The sequence below is a fragment of the Cervus canadensis genome, chromosome 17, assembly GCF_019320065.1.
Source record: "Cervus canadensis isolate Bull #8, Minnesota chromosome 17, ASM1932006v1, whole genome shotgun sequence".
Classification (NCBI taxonomy): Eukaryota; Metazoa; Chordata; class Mammalia; order Artiodactyla; family Cervidae; genus Cervus; species Cervus canadensis.
The window spans coordinates 48,153,091-48,173,444 of record NC_057402.1 but is presented as its reverse complement, the minus strand read 5'-3'; the positions used below and the strand labels follow the sequence as shown (position 1 = coordinate 48,173,444).

General features: G+C 48.9%; 1 protein-coding gene across 5 annotated transcripts; it reads left to right on the top strand.

Moving 5' to 3' along the window:
* The first annotated feature begins 8,637 nt into the window (after nt 1–8,637).
* Nucleotides 8,638–19,755, top strand: AEN (apoptosis enhancing nuclease). Of its 5 annotated transcripts, none has more exons than XM_043490289.1 (5): nt 8,650–8,724; nt 12,257–12,330; nt 12,987–13,590; nt 16,429–16,629; nt 17,449–19,755. In XM_043490289.1, exons 3-5 carry the CDS (start codon nt 13,045–13,047, stop codon nt 17,683–17,685), a joined length of 984 nt encoding a protein of 327 aa, XP_043346224.1. In that variant the 5' UTR covers nt 8,650–8,724; nt 12,257–12,330; nt 12,987–13,044; the 3' UTR covers nt 17,686–19,755. The 5 variants fall into 5 exon arrangements, with proteins under 5 accessions (XP_043346225.1, XP_043346224.1, XP_043346228.1 ...); XM_043490291.1 differs by lacking the exon at nt 8,650–8,724 and adding an exon at nt 10,081–10,128; XM_043490292.1 differs by lacking the exon at nt 8,650–8,724 and adding an exon at nt 11,599–11,620.
* The last annotated feature ends 599 nt before the right edge of the window (nt 19,756–20,354 follow it).

The following is a 20,354-nucleotide window of genomic DNA, read 5'->3' as shown; positions in this document are numbered from 1 at the left end:
GCATCTCCGAAACTACCCTGAGCACCCGCCCTGGGTGGCACGCTTCAGGCAGACTCTTCCAGAAACAAGAACTGACTATATTGTGGGGCGAGGGGTGGCCAAGGTCTCCATCCTCCACAAGGGGCACGTGCTCATGACCTTGGTGCCTGCGATGCTGTTGTGCTGGCGGTCCCCTGGAGGACACGCCTGGCCCTGGCCCGCCTGCACCTCGCCTTGCCTACCGGGGGGAGAGAGTGGACTTGTGTGGACAGACCTTCTTCTCGATCCCGGAATCTGCCTCTGCACTGCTTAGTCCAGACGCATCACCAGGGGAAAACTGAGGTGAGGACGCTCACGACTCCAACTGAGCCTGGACAGCAGCCCCCCACTGTGGCAGAAGCAGTGGTCATCAAAACCATTTCCCAGCCTTTGTGTCTCTGTGGGTGGAGGGCGGTGGGGCGGGGGGGGGGGGGGGGGGGGGGGGGGGGGGCGGTAGGTGTTGCCTTGCCCTGGGATGGTTGCCAAGTTCCAGTGATGATTCTCTCCATGAGGACACATTTTTCAGCCAGCCAACTCAAACGTCCTCCTCAGTCCTTTCTATGATTGAAGGTAAAAGGAGAAGGGGGTGGCAGAGGATGAGATGGTTGGATAGCAGCGCTGACTCAGTGGACATGAATTTGAGCTAACTCTGGGGGATAATGGACAGAGGAGCCTGGCATGCTGCAGTCCATGGGGTTGCAAAGAGTTGGACATGAGACTTAGCGACTGAACACCACCACCAAAGTCCTTTCTAAGTATATTCCCTGCCTCCTTTCCACCCTGGAGGAGGCATTCCTGGGATCCTTGGGTCAGAAAAGGGAAGTGTTGGTCAGCAGCCTCAGGAGTCAAAAAGACTCTCGGAAAGTCTTTTTTTTTTTTTTTTTTAAGAACACTAACACATCTTGCCAATTTAAATTGGGTTGTGAGTTGTACTCCTTTAGGGAACCCTAAAATTTCAATCACTGCTGAGCTCACGTTACCTCTGCCATGTGCCAGCTGTGTGACTTTTGGCCGGGCACTTAACCTCTCTGAACCAATTAGTCCTTCACATCTATCCAGAGGTTGCTGTGGTCACTGTCTCAGCTCCTTTGAATTGGCTTTTCTAGTGCCCATTTCCTGCCTCTTGAATTCTCTTTATTCCAATCCTGCCTGAAGCAGGTGGGCAGTCAGTCCTATTAGAAATCTCATTCACACTTGGGAAGGCTGCAAATTGTTGTCACTCAGCAGGTGCGTGTCCTTCACTGGAGAAAAGGGGGCTGGACTGGGTAGAAGGGGGCAGAGGTGGAGAACCAGGAGAGGAGAGGGATCAAATCTCTCCCAGGCAGTGTTCAGAATCCAGGGCTGCTATGGAGACAGATGGGAGAGAGATCCTGCCTCTGTGAAACAAACATCTGGTGGGGGCAGGGGGGTGGGGGTCGTGGGTGTTTTCCTGATTTGAGAGATGGACGAGAGTGCTGCTGTTGCTATGGGGCAAGGTACAAAACAGGAGTTAGGCACTTCCTAGGGGGTTGGGTAGGGATGCCTGGCTTCCAAGTCAGACACCCCAGTTCCAATCCTCGGTGCATCACTTAGTAGCTGCGTGACTTTGAGGCATCAAAGAGATGTGTGACTTAACATCTCTGAGCTTCAGATGCCTTAATTATAAAATGGAACGGATCATATCCACCTTGCTAGGTTATGATAATCAAGAGAGGTGTCATAATATATAATGGCACGTGTAAATACTCAACACTAGTCTCTTGGCTTCTTCTTTCATAGTTTGTCTCTTCTGGTATCTGAGGGTACCCACAGGTCCCCTTCCTTGAACTAGGAACAAATGAGATCCACCATGTATTGAAAGTGTAAGTCACATCTGACTCTCTGTGACCCCATGGGCTGTGATCCACCAGGCTCCTCTGTCCATGGGATTTCCCAGGCAAGAATACTGGAGGGGGTTGCCATTTCCTTCTCCAGGGGATCTTCCCAACTCAGGGATCCCATTTAAATGTTTATCCTTCCCCCCAGATCAGTATTTTTCCCACTTCAGGAGGCTCAATATATATCTAAAGAACGACTATAGACCAAGTCTCCCACCTTCCCTTCCCCTTCCCGCACTTTCCCATTTTAAAAATGCAGAAACCAAGACTTGGGTTGTCTGACTTACCTCTAAGTTACTCAGGAAAACAGACAGCTTATTACTTCTTAAGGTAACTTTCTAGGAGTCTCAGAATACAAAATGGCTCTTGAGCCAAGGATCAGATATCTGGGGTCCCTTACCTTAACTGCATCGCCCGGGTTTTTTGTAGCTAGCAGCCCGATGTGCGCGCGCGTTTCCAAGGATGAGCAGGGAGGCAGCGCCCTCTGCTGGGTTCTTCAGATGTCTGCGCTTTAGCACCCATTCTCAGTCTTGGCTGCAAACTACAACCACCCGGTGAGCTTTAAAAAATCTCCAAAGTTCAGTTCACGTTGCGGGCTAGTCACATCGGAATCTTGGGGGTGTCACCCAAGTGTCAACATTTTTTAAAACTCCGCAGGCAATTGCAATGTTCAGTCAAAACTGAGGAATAATTACAGATGAATTTTGTAAGTGAAGAAAATGGAGTCTAGAATGGAAAAACTAATGGTGGAGAATAAAATTCCCCTGGATCAAACCGTGCCAGTTTTCTATTAAAAATAAGTCATGTGGGGCTTCCCTGGGGGCTCAGTGGGAAAGAATCCGCCTGCCAATGCAGGAGACAGAGGTTCGATCCCCGATTCTGGAAGATCCCACAAGCCATGGAACAACTAAGCCCCTGTACCACAACTACTGAGCCTGTGCTCTAGAGCCCAAGAGCCGCAGCTACTGAAGCCTGAATACCCTAGAGCCTGTGCTCCCCACGAGGGAAGCCACTGCAACAAGAAGCCTGAGCACCTCAACTAGAGAGTAGCCTCCACTTGCTGCAAGTAGAGGAAAGCCCTCACAGCAGCAAAGACGCAGCACTGCCAAAGATAAATAAATAAATGAAAAATCAGTCATGTGAGACTTGACATGGTTCTAAAAATACTGGGAAATCTCAGGAGTTGGGGGTGAGGTAGGAGATAGATGGGCTCTAGGTTGGGAAATTCCAAATCAGCCAGCCTCCTCTTTGCATTTCCTGCGATAGGTGGGCTCCAGTAGAGGAATTTACAATCAGCTCCCTGTTTGCTCTCGGAAATGGAAGTAGCAACAAAACAGGGTCAATGGCCAGTCCTCGTCTCTTGTAAACACCTCAAAGGAATAATCATGGCAAGGATAAAGAGAGGCAAAAACTCTGAGTAAAGGATAAGGGAAATACTACACATGGGCAGAAAGGTTCCTTGGAGTCAAAAGTCAGAGGGTAATTCCAGGCCATAATGAGTTTTGCTCCTCCCAGAAGCCTTCACTTTGAGATCCATCTTAGTAAGGTGTGTGTGCGCACCCCAGGGGAGGGTCCTGAGACAAATTAACCAGAGTGAGGCAGGTGGTACAAAGCAAGATGATTGGCCTGTGGGAAGACAAAGACCTAGAAAACTGTCCCCTTATTTATAAAGGATTCAAACTTCAAAGGTGCGGCTGTCTTTCTGAGTTCACCCAGGTGTCTTTTGGCATGTACTTTTCTTTTCAATAAACGTTCTACTTTACTCCTTACCTTCTGTCTCCTCGCCTGAATTCATTCTTCAGTAGGCAGGCAAGACTAGGGACCTTAGCGCTAACTGCTGGCCCCTGTGGTCCAGTGGGTAGGACTCCCTGGCTGGAAAACTAAGACCTTGCTTCCAGCTACCACTCGCTGCCGCTTACTGCTGCTCGCATCTGAAATCAGAGGAAGGTATAAAGGTACCACAGTTGTCTTGGTGGCAAGCTGTATCCAGATAGGTCCAAAGTCACTGTTGGATTAAGAATGCTAGTAGAGCAGGAGTGTGCTTGAATAGAATGAGTAAGTTCCCAGAGTTGTGCCAGCTTCATACCCTCTAATACATAGGATTTTAAATTTGAGGATGCATCAGGAAGCTGTTAATCAGGTTGTTAAAACACAGACCGCCTGGGCCCCACCCACCCCTGAATTTCTAAGTCGGTGGGTCCAACCTGTTTCCAGGTGATGTGTAGGCTGCTGGTTGAAGACAACGCTTAGAGAACCACTGGTGCAAACAATGGCTGGATGGGTGCCCACCCTCCTGTCTGCACCGGGTCCAGCCACATGGGAATCCCCATAGCATCCTGGATAGTCCTCAAAACAGGCATGAGGGATTTCCCTGGTGGTCCAGCGGTTAAGACTTCGCCTTCTAACGCAGGGGGTGTGGGTTCAATCCCTGGTCAGGGAGCTGAGATCCCACATGTCTTGCAGCCAAAAAAACCAAAACATAAAATGGAAGCAACATTGTAACCAATTCAATAAAGACTCTAAAGATGGTCCACATAAAAAAAGAAAAAGTCTTAAAAAGAAAAATAAGCAGGCAAGGAAGGCAGAATGGTGCTTCAAGAGTGTGACATATTGATTTGTAAGGGCCAAACACAAGTCAAGTCATATGTCTCAAGAGCTTCTTGATTGACAAGATAGAGGGAGAAAGGACAGGACTTGGATCATGGGCTTTCCCTCATCAAGCCCAGCTCAAAGCGGTCTGTTATAGAGGAGCCCCATTCTTTGTGGAAGGAGGAGGTAGTTTCATTTAAGGAATGGGAGGGTGAGGGCCCTAAAGTTTGGAGTTGGATGTATTGCTATTCACAAACAAGATATGCCAGTATTGGGCCATCCATTTTGTATACTTGTGGACTTTCAACTTTTTTGCTTGATAATATTTTGTCATACGTCTTGATGGTTACAAAGGCTGTGTTGTAAATATTGACAAAAAAAAAAAAGTGTATTCACTGGCAGGAGTGATGCTGAAACTGAAGCTCCAATACTTTGGCCACCGGATGTGAAAAGCCGACTCATGGGAAAAGACCCTGATGCTGGGAAAGACTGAAGGCAAATGGAGAAGAGGGAGGCAGGGGATGAGATGGTTGGATAGCATCACCGACTCAATGGATATGAGTTTGAGCAAACTCCGGGAGATAGTGGAATTCAGGGAAGCCTGGCGTGCTATGGTCCACAGGGTCCGAAAGAGTTGGATGTGACGGAGAGAGTGGACAACAGGGACTTCCCTGGAGGTCCAGTGGTTAAGACTTAGTCTTCCGGTGCAGGGGGTTTGGGTCTGATCCCTGGCTGGGGAGCTAAAATCCCATATGCCTAGTGGCCAAAAAACCAGAACATAAACAGCAGAAGCAATATTGTAACACATTTAATAAGAATTTTCAAATGGTCTGTGTAAAAAAAAAAAATCTTTAAAAAATTTTAAAGATTTTTTTCAAACTGCTGTATATATCGTAGCAGTTTGATAACAACATTAACCATTTTTTTTTAAATACATGAAAAAACTCTTACTGACAATGTTAAATTTTATCTGAGCCCTGTGCTCCTGGAAAATATCGATGGTGAAGAAATTTCCCCTATCCTTTTGTGTTCCAGAAAATAGTTACTGCAAAGAAATACAGTGCCCCATATGACTCCTAGATTGAGTCCTGGCACCGCCACTCCAAATTCCTATTCTTTGCCTCATTCGTGATTAACTAAACTGTTGGACTTATGGATCAATTGGAATAAAATGTTTATGACCAAACATTGGTTAAGCTTTTTTCTCCCCTCAGGTCCCTTGAACCTTGGCCCACCCAGAGCCAGTTTATAATCCCTCTGGACTCCTCCAGAGAATAGGCTGGCGTCAGGGTAAAACAATCTCCAAATCTAGTATCTACTGATATAAAAGAATCTGGTCACTCTTGCTTCCACAATGTATTCTTTCTGGTCCTGTTTTCTCCTCCTTATAAAAGAAAACTCTTTTTGCCTAACTCTTGAGAATTAGCAGAGCATTTTCTCTATTGCAATAAATCTCCCCTCCCAACCATCCACCCCCCTAATCCTTTCAAAAAGTTTCTGTTTGCTTAATCTGGATTTGTTTTTTTATTTATGTGCAACATTCTTTGTTCTTCTTCAATTTATATTTCCATTCACCTTCTGCTATGGTGGTTTATCCTAGCATCATATTTTCATGTTTGGCAATATTTTCTGGAGAACCTGATCACATTTTAATGCCACAAAATTATGGACATCCATTTGAACTTGTTAACACTAGAAAAATGTCTTGTGACCATAAAGGTTCCAAGTGTGATTCTTTTTTTCTGTCTTGTGACCCATAGGGGTCTAAGTGTCATATTTTTTCCTTCCAGACTGAGATATTGTTGCAATTATTTGTATTGTAAATGAGCAAATGATAAATACACAGCATTTCGTTGTACGAGCAATAATCTTTAAACATAAAAAGTAAATTTTCACTAGAAATGCCATCGGAAATGTGTCCCTTTAGGAGATAGAGTGAACCAGTTATTTTTTCCATTAAGTTTATAAAACCAGGGATGAATATACTTTTTGCTAGAATGAGAAAGAGTTGGGCCTTCTGTTTTGTTTTTAAGGATATAAGCACTGATAAACATTGTTCAGGTAAAAGACAGAAGTGGAAGGAGGTTTTCCTAGCAATGTCTCAGTTCTTTTGATTCCTGATAATTACCCAGCCTCAAAACAATATTTTTAATGACCTATTAGCTGACAAAATGATTAAATCCTCCTTGGGTCATAGTGAGAGCAAAGAATCAGAAACCAACAGACTTGTAGAAGGGTTTCTTGCCAGTCCTCAATAATAACCCATTGTTATTGCTGTTCAGTTGCCAAGTCATGTCCAACTCTCTTGTGACCCCATGGACCTCTGTCCATAGGATTTTCCCAGCAAGAATACTAGAGTGGGTTGCCATTTCTTTCTCCAGGGGATCTTCCTGATCCAGTGATAGAACCCATGTCTCCTGCTTGACAGGTGATTCCTTGCTGCTGAGCCACTTGGGAAGCCCAATTCATATTTAGAACAGTCTTATTTTTCTTCCTCCCCCAGAGATGCCTTTATTTCCCAGGGTAATTTTGCAGAGCAAAGCCTAGACTGGGTGTGTGTGACTTTCCTTTGTAAGGTGGGAGACAGCTGGTTATACAAGGGGAGAGGGAAGCTGGGCTTTAAAGACTCCAGTTCCAGTCCCAGGTCTAGTCCCATGGGAATCAAGGATCTGATAACTGACTCTCTTAAAACCTTTCTTGTCACCAGAGTTGCCTATGACAAAGTTGCCTCTGAAAACAGCTGCTCTGCATTCCTTCCCTCTGTCTGTCGTCTCAATGTTGCCTCCTAAGGAGCTCAGGATTCTGTCCCAAGCTCTTCATCCTCCCCGCCTAGCACTCTGCCTGGTCTGCCCACATGGCACAGTGGTAAAGAATTTGCCTGCCAGGGCAGGAGATACAAGAGATGCAGGTTTGATCCCTGTGTCGGGAAGATCTCTGGAGAAGGAAATGGCAACCCACTTCAGTATTCTTGCCTGGGAAACCCCTTGGAGAGAGGAGCTGGTGGGTTACAGTCTATGGGGTCCAAGGAGTCGAACACAACTGAGCAGGCACGCACGCATGCATCACTCTGGCCACCAGGATCTTATCCTGCCTCACTGTCCACAGTCACCCTGCTCCCACTCCTCTTTCTCCAGGCATGGTCCGTTCCTCTCATATTGCAGCCAGAGTGAGCTCCCCCAAATGTAAATCTGCTGGTGAACCAACTCTGGCTGAAACTCTTTCCAGCTCCCCCAAACCTTCAGGAATCCACGTAGGAATGCTTATCTCTCTAGTGGCCTTATCCTTTGTCCCGCTCCCCTTAAATCTGTATTCTGGTCAGAAATAGGCCCATGTACCCCTGAGCCTCTGGTTACCTTGCAATGCCACTGCTGATTGCAAAATGGAGCTAGAAGGAATCTGACTTCTTAGGCAAGGTTCTTAGTTTGGATTCGAGCTGTTTTCCCTTAATTTCCTTAAATGTCAATCTCCTTAACTGTAAAACAGAAATAATATATCAAAGAGTTAGTCAGACTAAATGGGTGTATTGCCTGGCATATTGTTAATGCTCAGTAATAAAAGCACGCTTTTTATTATTGTTTTTATTATTCACGTTGCAGTAAGTTAGCTGTTAACCTCTGTTACTGTGCCACTGTGAGCAAGTAGTATCTCCACTGATGGTGTTTATTCTATGTATCCCATTGCGGAGCCCATACTAGGAACTTATTACTTATGAATAAAGTACTGCAAAAGGATCTATGAAAAAAATAGCACCGAAGGAGCAGTCCTAATTTTTAAAAATCTTTCCTTGGTGCTCATCAGGTATATTATTTCAGCCAGTCTCCTTAACACCGGAGGAGGTAGGGGCCACCTTCTGCAACTGCGGGTGTGTACTCCATAAGTCATTCTGCCTTTAGTGGCACGGAGCCCATAAGAGTCCACATCCCCACCCAGGGAGGGGGATGAATTGGAGCCTGGGGACCTAGGTGGGAGCGGACCCTGGCGAGAAAAAAGGCCAGTCCCCTCCAGTCGGCTTTAAAATTTTCCGCGGGCGGGGCCAGCCTGGGCACAAACCACGCCCCTCTAGGAGTTCCCGCCCCTTATGCTCCCAAGTGCCAACCGGCAGCGAGCCAGGCTTCCGACCAATCAGAAGAGGCCTTAGGCGGGCGCTGCCGTCCAGCTAGCCAATAGGCGGGTGGCCGCAGCGGGGCTTGCCCGGGCGTGTAGCAGCTGCCGGCTGCCTGGACGCCACGTGCTGGCGTGAGGAGACTCGCGGGGCTTTCAGGTAATCTCGGGGACTGCCGGGGACCACGGGGTGGGGCGGGCTGGTGCGACATGTCCAGGCTGCGGAGGGGCCCCGCGAGGTGTGTCCGCCCCCGACTTGTGGCAGGGGGACTCCCGGCCGGGCCGGCTCGGCTCCCGGGGCCCCAGGAGTGCAGGCCCGGTCCGGGGCGCCTCCTGGCCCGCATCGCGCCCTGCTCTGGGGTCTCAGGCCTGAGTGGGCGGCGCTGGGCAGTGGGGCCCGGCCTGGTGGGTGTTGGCCGGGCAGTCTCGACCCCTGAGTGACCAGTGCCTCAGTCCCTCCCTGGTGAGGCCGGGCCTTCCGCACGTCACTCCCCGGGAACGCCGGCGGCCGCGAGAGAATGAACAGGCTCTCCTCGGACTTTCTCGTCTTGTTTTAACTTTTCAGTAGCACAGGGGATCTCATCGAGTCAGCTTTTCTCAAATTCCGGCGATTGTTACCGTCCTGTTGCGGGGGGGGGGAGGAGGGGGGCGGGGCCGTGCAGTCTTTGAAATACAGATTCCAGAGCCCTTTTCCCCAAATGGCGGTTAAGGTGTGGGGGTAGGCCTGGAAATCAGACTTTTTAAACAGACGTCTTCATTGTTTCTAATAATGAACTGCTTTGTGGAGGTCCCTAACCTAATTCGACGCTGGGGTTAATAAACCCTAGTTTTAAGTTAGGTCAGCCAGCCCTAACTTTTTTTGGCACCAGGGACCGGTTTCGTGGAAGACAAATTTTTCCATGGACTGGGAAGGCGGGACGGATGGTTTCTGGATGATTCAAGTGCGTTATGTCTCTTTCTAATCTAATGGGGCTGCTGATCTGACAGGAGGTACTGGTCTGTGACCCAGAGGTTGGGGACCCCTGAGTTAGGAGACAGTGTCTTGGTCCTGTTCATCCAGCTCTTTAGTGCCAGAGCAGGGTCTAGAACTGCCCATTTTCCTGATAGCCAGCAAGTTGGTGGCCCTGAGGCCACTGGCGATTCTGACTTTGCCGTTCCTTTGCCCAAAGGCCTGGTGGCTGCTGATTCAGATGTTGGCTCTGGGCTGGAGAGAGATTTGTTTGTTTCACTGAAAAATTTGTTGTTTGAGCCTTCGCTTTTCCCTGGCTTCACTGAGCTCCATGTGGCAGCCCAAGATGAGGACTGTGTGCCCTTGATGATTAATTGTTGGTTCTGATGTGTCAGCTAGGTCAGGACATGTAGAAGAGGACTGCTTTTATTTCTTGGAACAAAGAGCCACTGAGACCTTTTTTTTTTCCTCTCCTGCATATGACTCTGCGACCCCATGGACCTCCAGGCTCCTCTGTCCATGGGATTTCCCAGGCAAGAATACTGGAGTGGGTTGCTGTTTCCTTCACCAGGAGATCTTCCCGACCCAGGGATCCTGCGTCTCCTGCACTGGCAGGTGAATTATTTACCACCATGCCACCAATTTCTGGCTTCTTTGATACCTTGTCAACAGGTTTAGAGAGGCCATTGACCCTAGTCCTGGCCTCAGCTTCTGACCTTACAGGGTCCTTAGTCATCTCAGAGAAGGACAAGGTCCCTCCTCCCCTACAGAAGGCAGTTATTAGAGGATCTCTGTCTTCTTAGATGTCATTCTCCCCATTACTGGGGTGAGGCAAGTTGAGGTTCTGTATCTGTCAGCCTCAGTAGGTGACTTGTGAATATGAAGAAGTTGATTATAGTTGAGAGCCCCTTTAAAAAGAAGAGTTCTTGGGGGAAGGGATCAGGAAGCAGAGAGAGGATGGGTCACAGAGACTCCCCTCTGGCTCAAATGGTAGCATCACCATTGGTAGCATCTCCCCTCCCATTTCTCTTAATCTCGCTTAATCACCATTGGTAGCATCTCTCCTCCCATTTCTCTTAATCTCTGCTGCCCTTGCACAGACTCTATGTTCTTTCTCCAGGTTTCTTCCTTTAAGGCAGTTGTGATCCTGTCCCCCTCTCCCTAGAACTCTGGAGATTGATGGTTCCCACCACCTTTGGATGAAGCCCCAACTTTGACTTTTCTCCAGGGACAGTTCTCTCTTATTGTCCCTGTCTCCTCGCCCCCTACCTCCTTTCTTCCAGTTGCTGCACCCAAATCCTTGCTTTCCCACCATGAATCTGTCCCACCTCTTGGACTTTGTGTCCATATTTTTCTCTGTCTGCATGCCCTTTCCTTCCTGGGCTGACTGGTAGAACTTTCTGAAACCCTTCAAAGTGTCTCCTTCACTGCCAGGCCTTCTCTAACTTAGCGCTTCTGCTTTTTAAATACCTGGCCTGGTGACAGTCACGGGTCCTTTCATATATTTATGTGTATGTGTGGGTGTATGCAGGGGTTTATAATATATACATATAATAAATGTAAATATGTAGCATAATGGGGATTTGGCCACAATACCAACATATACTAACCAGTGGAAAGCCTAGGATATGATACTGTGTGCTGACTCCACAGAAAATCCCTTTGATACTATGAAGAATAGTTGATTCAGGAGTTAAGGATGAGCAGCTCAATTTTAATCAGATATACTAGGAATAGCATTTTCATGAATACAGTTGCAACTAAAATTGGTCACCTATAAAGATTTTAAAGGCTACATCAAAGTATACAGTCTAGATGAAAGACGGATTAATGAACCAAGAGACTGAAATAATGGGGTGGGGAAGGGAAGGATTGGGAGTTTGGGATTAGCAAGTGATTACATGTGGGATGGATAAACAAGTATAGCACTGCTGCTGCTGCTCAGTTGCTCAGTAATGTCCACCTCTTTCTGACCCCAAGGACTACAGCACACCAGCTTCCTCTGTCCATGGGATTTTCCTGGCAATAATACTGGAGTGGATTGCCATGCCCTCCTCCAGGGGATCTTCATGACCAAGGGATAGAACCCTCGCCTCCTGCGTTGCAGGTGGATTTTTTTTTATCACTGGCCCACTGGGGAAGCCCCCTGTATAGCACAGGAAACTATGTTCAATATCCTGTGATAAATCATAATGGAAAAGCACATGAAAAGGAATATGTGTGTGTGTGTGTGTAACTAATCACTTTGTTATACAGCTGAAATTAATACAACATTGTAAATCAATTATACTTCAGTGACTTTTAAAATAATAATAATTTTAAAAAATACATGCAAATCCTAGCACACATGGATTTTACCATTTCCTCTTCACAAGGGAAGGGTGGGTTCTTTCCATTTTACATGCAAAGAACCTGAATTGGTTAGGTACTTACTCTGAGCTGAGTTAGTCCCTGCTCTGCCTGCTTCAAAGCACTCGTTTTCTGGTCTGTTCAAAATCTACCAGCTGACTTAGCACAGCAAATGAGATGAGGCTTCCCAAGCTACATCCTTGACGACTGGGAAGATGCCGGTCTTACTGCATGGGGTTTGTAAACCTGCGTGAACAAACAACTATTTCCTGTGAGCATGGTGTGTGATAGCATCTCCTGTCAACCCAGCATTCAGGCATGGAGAGCTTAGAGGAGGTACCACGGAAGTCTACAGCACTTTAAATCAGGGCTTTTTTCTGTTTCTCCTTTTTAGATTTGAGCTGGTTTACCAGCACACCTATGCCTGTAGGCCTCCATGATTAAACTACAAATCCAACTATGTTAAAGGTTTGTAGACAGTGTTATGATGAGTGAATTAGAAAGTCATATAATAGATATGTCATTTTGGTTAACACATAACAAAAATACAACTGTTGTGGGCTTCCTGTGAAATAGTTTCTCTAGGTTCTACTGTGGGTCTGTACCTTTACATTGCATAAAGCTTTTGTTTGTTTATCTAAAATGGGATTTTGTATATATGTAACATCTCTGTAATCTTTATTTTCTCATTTTGTTTATTTTCTCTTAACACCTCTCTAAAAGTTTTTCATAATTTTTAGTTTAAGCTAACAATGTTGGGGGTAGGCTATGGCGTGGAATCTGAAAGCCTGGGTTCTGGGTTCACATCAGCCTTTGTCTGTTTATTAATTAGATGAATTACTAAGCCTTGATGCCTCAGTTTTAGTACCTACAATATGCGGATAATAATACCTTTTTGAATTGTTGGAAAGATTGAGTGATTCCATGTAAAGTACTTAAGACAGTGATTTTGCAGGTGATATCGACTCTCTGAGTGCAGTTATCATTAATACAGGTTCTTGACTTTGTCTGGGATCTTGAGACACTGTACAGCAGTTGAGCACTGGCTGGAGGGAGGGGGTGTGGAGGGGCAGGCTGGCCGGGCCTACTCCTCACCCCGCCCCTCTGCCCTGTTTCTCTCCCAGGCTGCTGCCCTGTTGGCAGATCACCTGCCAGGCCTCCCTGGCCCTGAGCGGTGCACAGATGGGGATGGTACCCCAGGAAGCTCCTGAGTCAGCGCAGTGCCCGAGCCCTTCCCTGGCCAGCCCGAGTGCCAAGGATGTGCTTCGGAGGAAGCACAAGAGGAAGAGCCGACAGCACCAGCGCTTCATGGCCCGGAAGGCCTTGCTACAGGAGCAGGGGCTGCTGAGCCCACGCCCGGAGCCAGGACCCTCCCCTCTGCCTATGCTGCCCGGGGCCCCGCCAGGCGCAGAAGCCACCAGCAGTGCGAGACAGCGTCCTCGGGCTGAATCTGGAGGTGCTGGGTGCAGCAGAAAGCCAGCCCTCAGGGACTCTGCCGGCCCCTTGCCCAGCAAGTGCGTGGCCATCGACTGCGAGATGGTGGGCACAGGACCCCGAGGGCGGGTGAGCGAGCTGGCCCGCTGCTCTGTAGTGAGTTACCACGGCGAGGTCCTCTATGACAAGTACGTCCGGCCTGAGATGCCCATCGTGGACTACCGCACGCGCTGGAGCGGCATCACCCGGCAGCACATGCGCAAAGCCATCCCCTTCCAGGTGGCCCAGAAAGAGGTGAGGGCAGGGCAGGGGGCTTAGCCTGGGTCTGAGTTAACATGTAGCCACTGGAAGCAGAGAGACCTTGGGAACCTTACTTAGCTTCTTCAAACAGTGGGTTTCCTCTCCATAGGAAAGGGTGAGTAGAAATCCTGCCTTACCTGCATGGAGCGATTGCTGGCCGTCCCGCGTGGTAGTGTGTGTGGAAAGGCGTTTCCACAAGGTGGGAAACAGCTTAAACTCCACATTTTCTTCTTCTGTTATAAAAGTACTACGTCTGCATAAAAGGTGTAAGGTCCATAGCGCTGTCACCTTCAGGTGTTTTTTGGTATTTTTTTATGTTAGTTTTTCATTGCTTTGTTGTTCAGTCACTAATTCGTATCCCATTCTTTGTGGCCTCATGGACTGCAGCATGCCAGACTTCCCTGTTCTTCACCGTCTCCCGGAGTATACTGAAACTTATGTCCATTGAGTTGGTGATGCCATCCAGCCATCTCATCCTCTATCGTCCCCTTCTCCTCCTGCCTTCCATCTTTCCCAGCATCAGGGTCTTTTCCAGTGAGTCAGCTCTTCCCATCAGGTGGCCAAAGTATTGGAGCTTCAGCTTTAGCATCAGTCCTTCTAATGGATATTCAGGGTTGATTTCCTTTAGGATTGACTGGTTTGATCTCCTTACTGTCCAAGGGACTCATTGCTTTGAGGAAAATTAATCTGTGGTTGGGACCACACTAACATGCCAGGAACTCCCAAACATCCTTGAGCATAGGAAATATACCTAAATCCTTATTAACAATCTTGGATTCTTGTCCCAGATCCTCTCTGTAGAGATTCTGATCCTGCAAATCTCTAGGTCTTGGGAGGGATCTGATGTGTGTTTCTAAAAACCATCGTGTTGTACAAGCCTGCACGATAAATACCCCAGAGCTGATGGGGAAAATGGGGTTAGAGACACAACATTTTAACTTTATCAATGACCCCCCAGATAAAAAGATAGAAACGTAGTAACAGTGGAAGCACAGTTTTGCCCAGGTTCAGTGGTTAAGGAAAGTATAAATACACTGATATGGTGCTTTGTTGAGCAAACTCCGGAAGATAGTGAAGGACAGGGAATCCTAATGTGCTGCAGTCCCTGGGGTCGTCAGGAGTCAGACATGACTTGGTGACTGATCTGAACTGAACTTGCCTTGAAAAGACCCAGACACGACTTAGTGACTGAACTGAACTTGCCTTGATAAGCCCTGGAGCACTCAGGGAAGTAGCTGTCCGGAGGATGGTGGCTTGTGCTGTGGTGGGGTGGTTAAGGGTGTCACCTGAAGTCAGGAAGTGGGAAGCCAGGTGTGGGCAGCATACAGGTGAGCTAAGCTGGCTGGTAGACTTCCGAGGTGTGGGCACTTTGTGATTCCCCTGTGGCTCTGCTAAGCTGGGTATGGTTTTTGCATTCACTCAGTGTTTATCAAGGGCAAAATTTGTATGATTCTCGTCACATCAACCACGTTGGACCATTTTGCATTTTTAATTAAACCAAGCATTGTAGCAAAGCTATACTTACTTAACATTTCTGGTTTATTCTTGGGATGAGGTAGATTTAGGGAATACTGGAACAAGTCATCTTGTGTCTTCCTTTTTCACAGCAGATACAGTATAAGCATTTCTTTTAAAAGGATATTTCAAGTGAGCTGGTTAGGAATAGAGGCAGCAGTAAGGCAGACGTGGTGACCCCCAGCTCTTTGGGACGTCTCTCAGCCTGCCAAGAGCAGGCCCGCGCTGGATCGGCCCACACTCCGAGCCAGTATGAATGGGGTGTGCTGGGTCCCTTCCCACCGTGTGGCTTGTGTGTATGTGTGTGGGGTGGTGGCCCATCCCTACCACTGAAGTCTAAATGTGCCTTATCCATATGCTATGAAAGCTGAGTTTAGTGATAAACCATGTGTCACCAGCAGAGGTGGCTGGGGGAGGCTGGCAGCGGGTGATAAGGAGATGCGAGCCCAGGGAAGAGGGCTTGAGGGGTTTGCAGACCTGTGGCCCTGGATGTGGCCTCCTTTGGAAGGCAGGAAAGAGAGGCTCACCCTGAGCAGATGGTCTGAGCTGAGCCAGACAGCAGGTTCCGAGGATGAGAGGCGGGAGTCCTGGACAGCAGAGGGACAAAGGGACAGAATCCAGAAGACAGGGACCGCCGCGTTAGTGCTGAAAGAGCTGTCCTTGGTCGCGTGTCTCCAGTGCCTGGCACAGTTCTGTGACTTCACCTGGCACGTCTGCCCGGACTGCCTCCTGTGAGCAGAGCTGTCACTGGGCACCGCTAGTCTCGGCACACACGTCCCTGCATTTTACAGTGAGCTTACATTGAGGGGCAGCTGAACAGGCCATGCGGAGCTGAATGTGTACTTAACAACATGGTTAACCCCCCAAAGGAGAAAACAGCAGGGGTCCTGGTGGCAGCCCGGGAGGCCTCCTGTTGTTTAAAGCTGAGACCTGCCATGAGAGGAGCTGGTGGAAGTTGGGGGTGGAAGTGGGCGGGAGGGGGTGGGGCATGGCTAAGTCTTCCAGGCTGAGAAGAGGCTGGGCCAGGAGGAAATATGCTTGTCTGGGGTAACCTACCCATCTAAGAGCTCCTTAGTCTCACAGCCATCCGATCAATGCGGTTGCCAGCTTTCCCATTTTGAAGGTGTGGGGGAAGCTTAAACAGGCCCCTGGTGATAGTGAGTGGTGAGTCAAGGACTGCATTCAAACTCTGAGCAGCCTGATTAACTGTGGGGCCCATGGTCACCCCTGTCTATGCTGCCTCCCCCCAGAGGGGTCCCTGGACCACTGCTCAGGGTGTCAGGATGTGGCCCTTCCTAATTCCTCCTCTGTTCACAGATCCTCAAGCTCCTGAAGGGCAAGGTGGTGGTGGGTCATGCCCTGCACAACGATTTCCAGGCCCTCAAGTACATCCACCCTCGGGGCCAGACCCGGGATACCACTTCCGTCCCCAGCCTCCTCAGCCAGCCAGGGCTTCACGTCCGGAATCGTGTCTCTCTTAAGGACCTGGCCCTGCAGCTGCTGCACAAGAAGATCCAGGTGCGTGGGGCCGGAGGGGAGCGGGAGAGGGGGAGACAGGGGCCACGGGCAGGCAGTGCGGGGCCTGCCGCTTCCCCAGCCTGGTCCTGGGACTCCCGGGTGTACACGCAGCCCTGGGTGTTTTCTCTCCACCCTTCTGCTTTCCAGTAGGTTGTGACCGTCAGCCACCCGCTCCCAGGCTGCTCTCTTTAGATCCATCTCCCACCCAGTTCCTGCTTCTGTCCTCTTGTTCACATGTAGAATTCCTTCTCTTGCAACCAGAAGTGGTCAGGGGTACCTGGTCACTCTTGCTCCTCCTGTGTTTCACATTCATTATTCCATCTGAATTGGATTTTATGTATTTATTTATTCCATATGACTGCATCGAGTAAATCTTTGTTGTTGCCTGTGGACCTTCTCCAGTTGGGATGAGTGGAGGCTACTCTCTGGTTGTGGTGCTCAGGCTTCTCGATGCAGTGATTTCTCTTGTTGCAGGGCGTGGGCTAAGCCCGCAGCCTGTGGGATCTTCCCGGACTAGGGAATGAACCCACGTCTCCTGCATTGGCAGGCAGATTCTTTACCACTGAGCCACCCGGGAAGCCCAGAATCAGGGATTTTTAAACCAGTTTTTATATTTAAGGAAATAGGCGAAAGAGATGGCTTGTGATATCGCTGGCGTTCCTGCGCTCTTCTGTATGACTGGGACCCACAGCCTTCTCACTGAACCCGGCTGGGCACCCGTGTTCTGAGAGTACACGTCCCTGGGCCTGGACCCAGAGCCTGGGGCGCCTGACGTCCCCCCAGGACCACGGGCAGTGACGCGGGGGCTCTCGTCCGCAGGTGGGCCAGCACGGGCACTCGTCAGTAGAAGACGCTGTGACAGCCATGGAGCTCTACCGGCTGGTGGAGGTGCAGTGGGAGCAGCAGGTGGCCAGCAGCCTCCGGGCCCCACCGGAGGACAGAGAGCCCGACAGCGGCACGGACATGGAGCAGTACATGGAGGACCAGTACTGGCCGGAGGACCTGGCCCAGGGCACCAGCGGAGGCATGGGGGAGGCGCCGGGCAGACGGGAGTGAAGGAGGAGAAGCTCCCTTGGGGAGCGGGAGCGGGAGAGCGCCTGGGGCAGGATGCTTGGCTGCCCCCAGGGTCTGAAGAGCGGGACCACCTGCCCGCAGCACAGCCCTCCCTCCCCAACTCCTGTGGTTTTGCTAATGGCCCTGAAAATGGCAGGTGGGCTGGAGCCCAGCGGAAGTAGGGAATGCGCCAACAGATGACGTCACCGGCCGCCCCCACCCTCATGCTGTGCTCTCTAAAGGGATCGTGTCTCCCTCCTTGGTGGTGGGTGGGGGTGTCAATATTCCAGAGTTCTCTTATCTCCACCCAGTGACCTGGGGCAAAGTTTTCTTCCTGTTGTCACCAGCTACCTCTTCCTCCAGAGTCACTTTCAAGAGAATTAAACATGCCCTGAGGCTATACAGTTAAGGCCACTCCAAGGCCATTTTGTCCCTTTCTGAACTGGAACTCTGGCAGCAGCGGGACAGCAGAGACCTCAGATCATGGGGAGCTGGGTCCTCGCCTGCAAGTCCCCAGGTGCTCTGGGAGGAGGGAAGGCAGATAAGCTCTGGGTGGAGACTGGCATATGTATCTTGACCCAAGTCAGGCATTCCTCCTGCCCACTCAGCACTAGGCTCTCAAACAGAAGTCTGAGAAACAGTAGTACAGTTTAAATTCTGGGACCCCTCTGCAGAATTGCCCACTGGGATCTTTATTTATTGAGAGCAAGACCACAGGTCTCTAGGGGAGCAGAGGGCAGGTCTGCCAGGGTTAGACTGGGCATTGACAGCTGTGTAGTTGTGCCCGCACTTGGGTGGGTGCCCCCAGCCACTTGTGGTTGGGTGAGTGGGTGGTTTTTCTCTAAATTACTAAAAATGTTCTCTGTCACGATTCATCTCCCACCCCTCTGTCCTTTTTCCCTAAGGACCAGTTTTGTGGTTTTGGGGTACCTGAGAGCTCAAGTCACACAGAAATTCTGAGCCTCATCTTAACTCACCACTTATAGCTTTGAGACCTAGGCAAGTGTGTGACTTCACTCAAGTCTGATCCCTCATCTGTAAAATGAGGATAAGGGTACCACCTACCTCACAGGGTTAGGCTCTGTGAGCTGTGTTTTCTTTAAGGATTAGTGTTAGGTTCTTCCAAGTAACACCTGAACACACCCTGGGGCCATTTGAGAGCTTTGCCCCTAGAAATGAAATATTTCCAGCCCTATCAGTAAACAAAGGAAGTCACAGTCATCAGCAGTTGCAGATTGCAGCCCTTAAACAGTGAACTGGTGAACCCTGAGGAAACTGAATACCTGCTGAAAAGAATAGCTGCTATTTAGCAGTCGTCAGACTAGCCACTCCCTACAGGTGAGCCCTAAGAAAACTCAGGATGTGAAACACAGGATACCGGCCCCAGAGAGCTGAGGCGCAGATCAAAGGAATGATTTCAGCTTGAGCCCAGACTCTTGCATCTTCCCATACATAGAAAAGCACTAAACTCCTTAACCTGAGATTTCTGGTTTTAACTAGCATCATATTTTGATGTTCAGACCGCTTGCCCTTTGTTTCAAAACTCCTGTATAACCTGACTCCACTCCTTGCCTGCTCAGAGCAGTTTCTCAGAGCTCTGGAATGCTGTCTCCTGGGCTGCAGTCCTCATTTTGCCCAAATAAAACTTAACTCACCTCTCTCACGTTGTGCGTTTTTTGCTCAGACAGGACTTGTCCTTGTAGCTACTCCAGTAGGTGGGACGTGGGCCACCGAGGACAGCTCAGAGTCTGTGGGCCCTCTTCCTGTGCTGCATGGATTTTGTATCAATCTGAGCAAAGCAGCAGGGCCAGGGACGGAGAGACACTCCTGAAAACATAACAGCAAACGTAGGGCCGCAGACTGTTCTGGGAGCTGGCTGAGTCACTGACCCGCTGCCTCCAGGACTTTGTTCTAGGTTCCTTAAAAGCCTAGCTGACACCACACAGCTGAGCAGTTGCTTAGGGTCTTTGGTCTTTGGGCTGAGGGATGGAGCTGTTCACATGAGGAGATGTACTGGGTTTAAAATCAGCTTTGTAAAACTGTTCTGGAGTAAAACTCAACTGTAAAAGTGGGTGAAATGGCCTTTTCTTTGAATCCTCCAGCTGAGGTGGGAGGGTGCTTGGTGGAGGGGTTGTGGGACCCCAGGGCACCAAGTCTTGATGGGTGCTGAGGCCTTTGAGGCCTGTGTATTTATTTCAAGATGGTGCTTTGGGATGTGGCAAGAAAATATTAGAGCTACTGAATTTATGTAGTTTATTTTTTTATGTAACTGCCCTATCATTTATAGAGCACAAGTTTACTCAACTTGCTTCTCTTTGAAGCTATATACTCACTTTTTATCTTAAAATTTTTTTTTAGTTTTAAATATAAAATACACAGCTTAAAATTTACCATCTTAACCATTTTTAAGGGTACAGTTAATAGTGTTAAACATACCCACATTGTTATGCAACTCATCTCCAGAACTGTTATTATCTTAGAAAACTGAGACTGCTCATTAAACAATAACCCCTCAGACCCTCCTCCTTTCAGCTCCTGGCAACTACCATTCCACTTTGTTTTTGTGTATTTGATTAGATACCTCATATAAGTGAAATCTGACTCGATGGACATGAATTTGAACAAGCTCCAGGAGATAGTGAAGCACAGGGAAACCTGGTGTGTTGCAGTCT

Coding starts and splice junctions, on each gene's coding strand:
- AEN (XM_043490290.1), top strand. CDS start 13,045: ATGGGGATGGTACCCCAGGAAGCTCCTGAGTCAGCGCAGTGCCCGAGC. Junction 13,591..16,428: donor TCCAGGTGGCCCAGAAAGAG/GTGAGGGCAGGG, acceptor CTCTGTTCACAG/ATCCTCAAGCTCCTGAAGGG. Junction 16,630..17,448: donor TGCTGCACAAGAAGATCCAG/GTGCGTGGGGCC, acceptor TCTCGTCCGCAG/GTGGGCCAGCACGGGCACTC.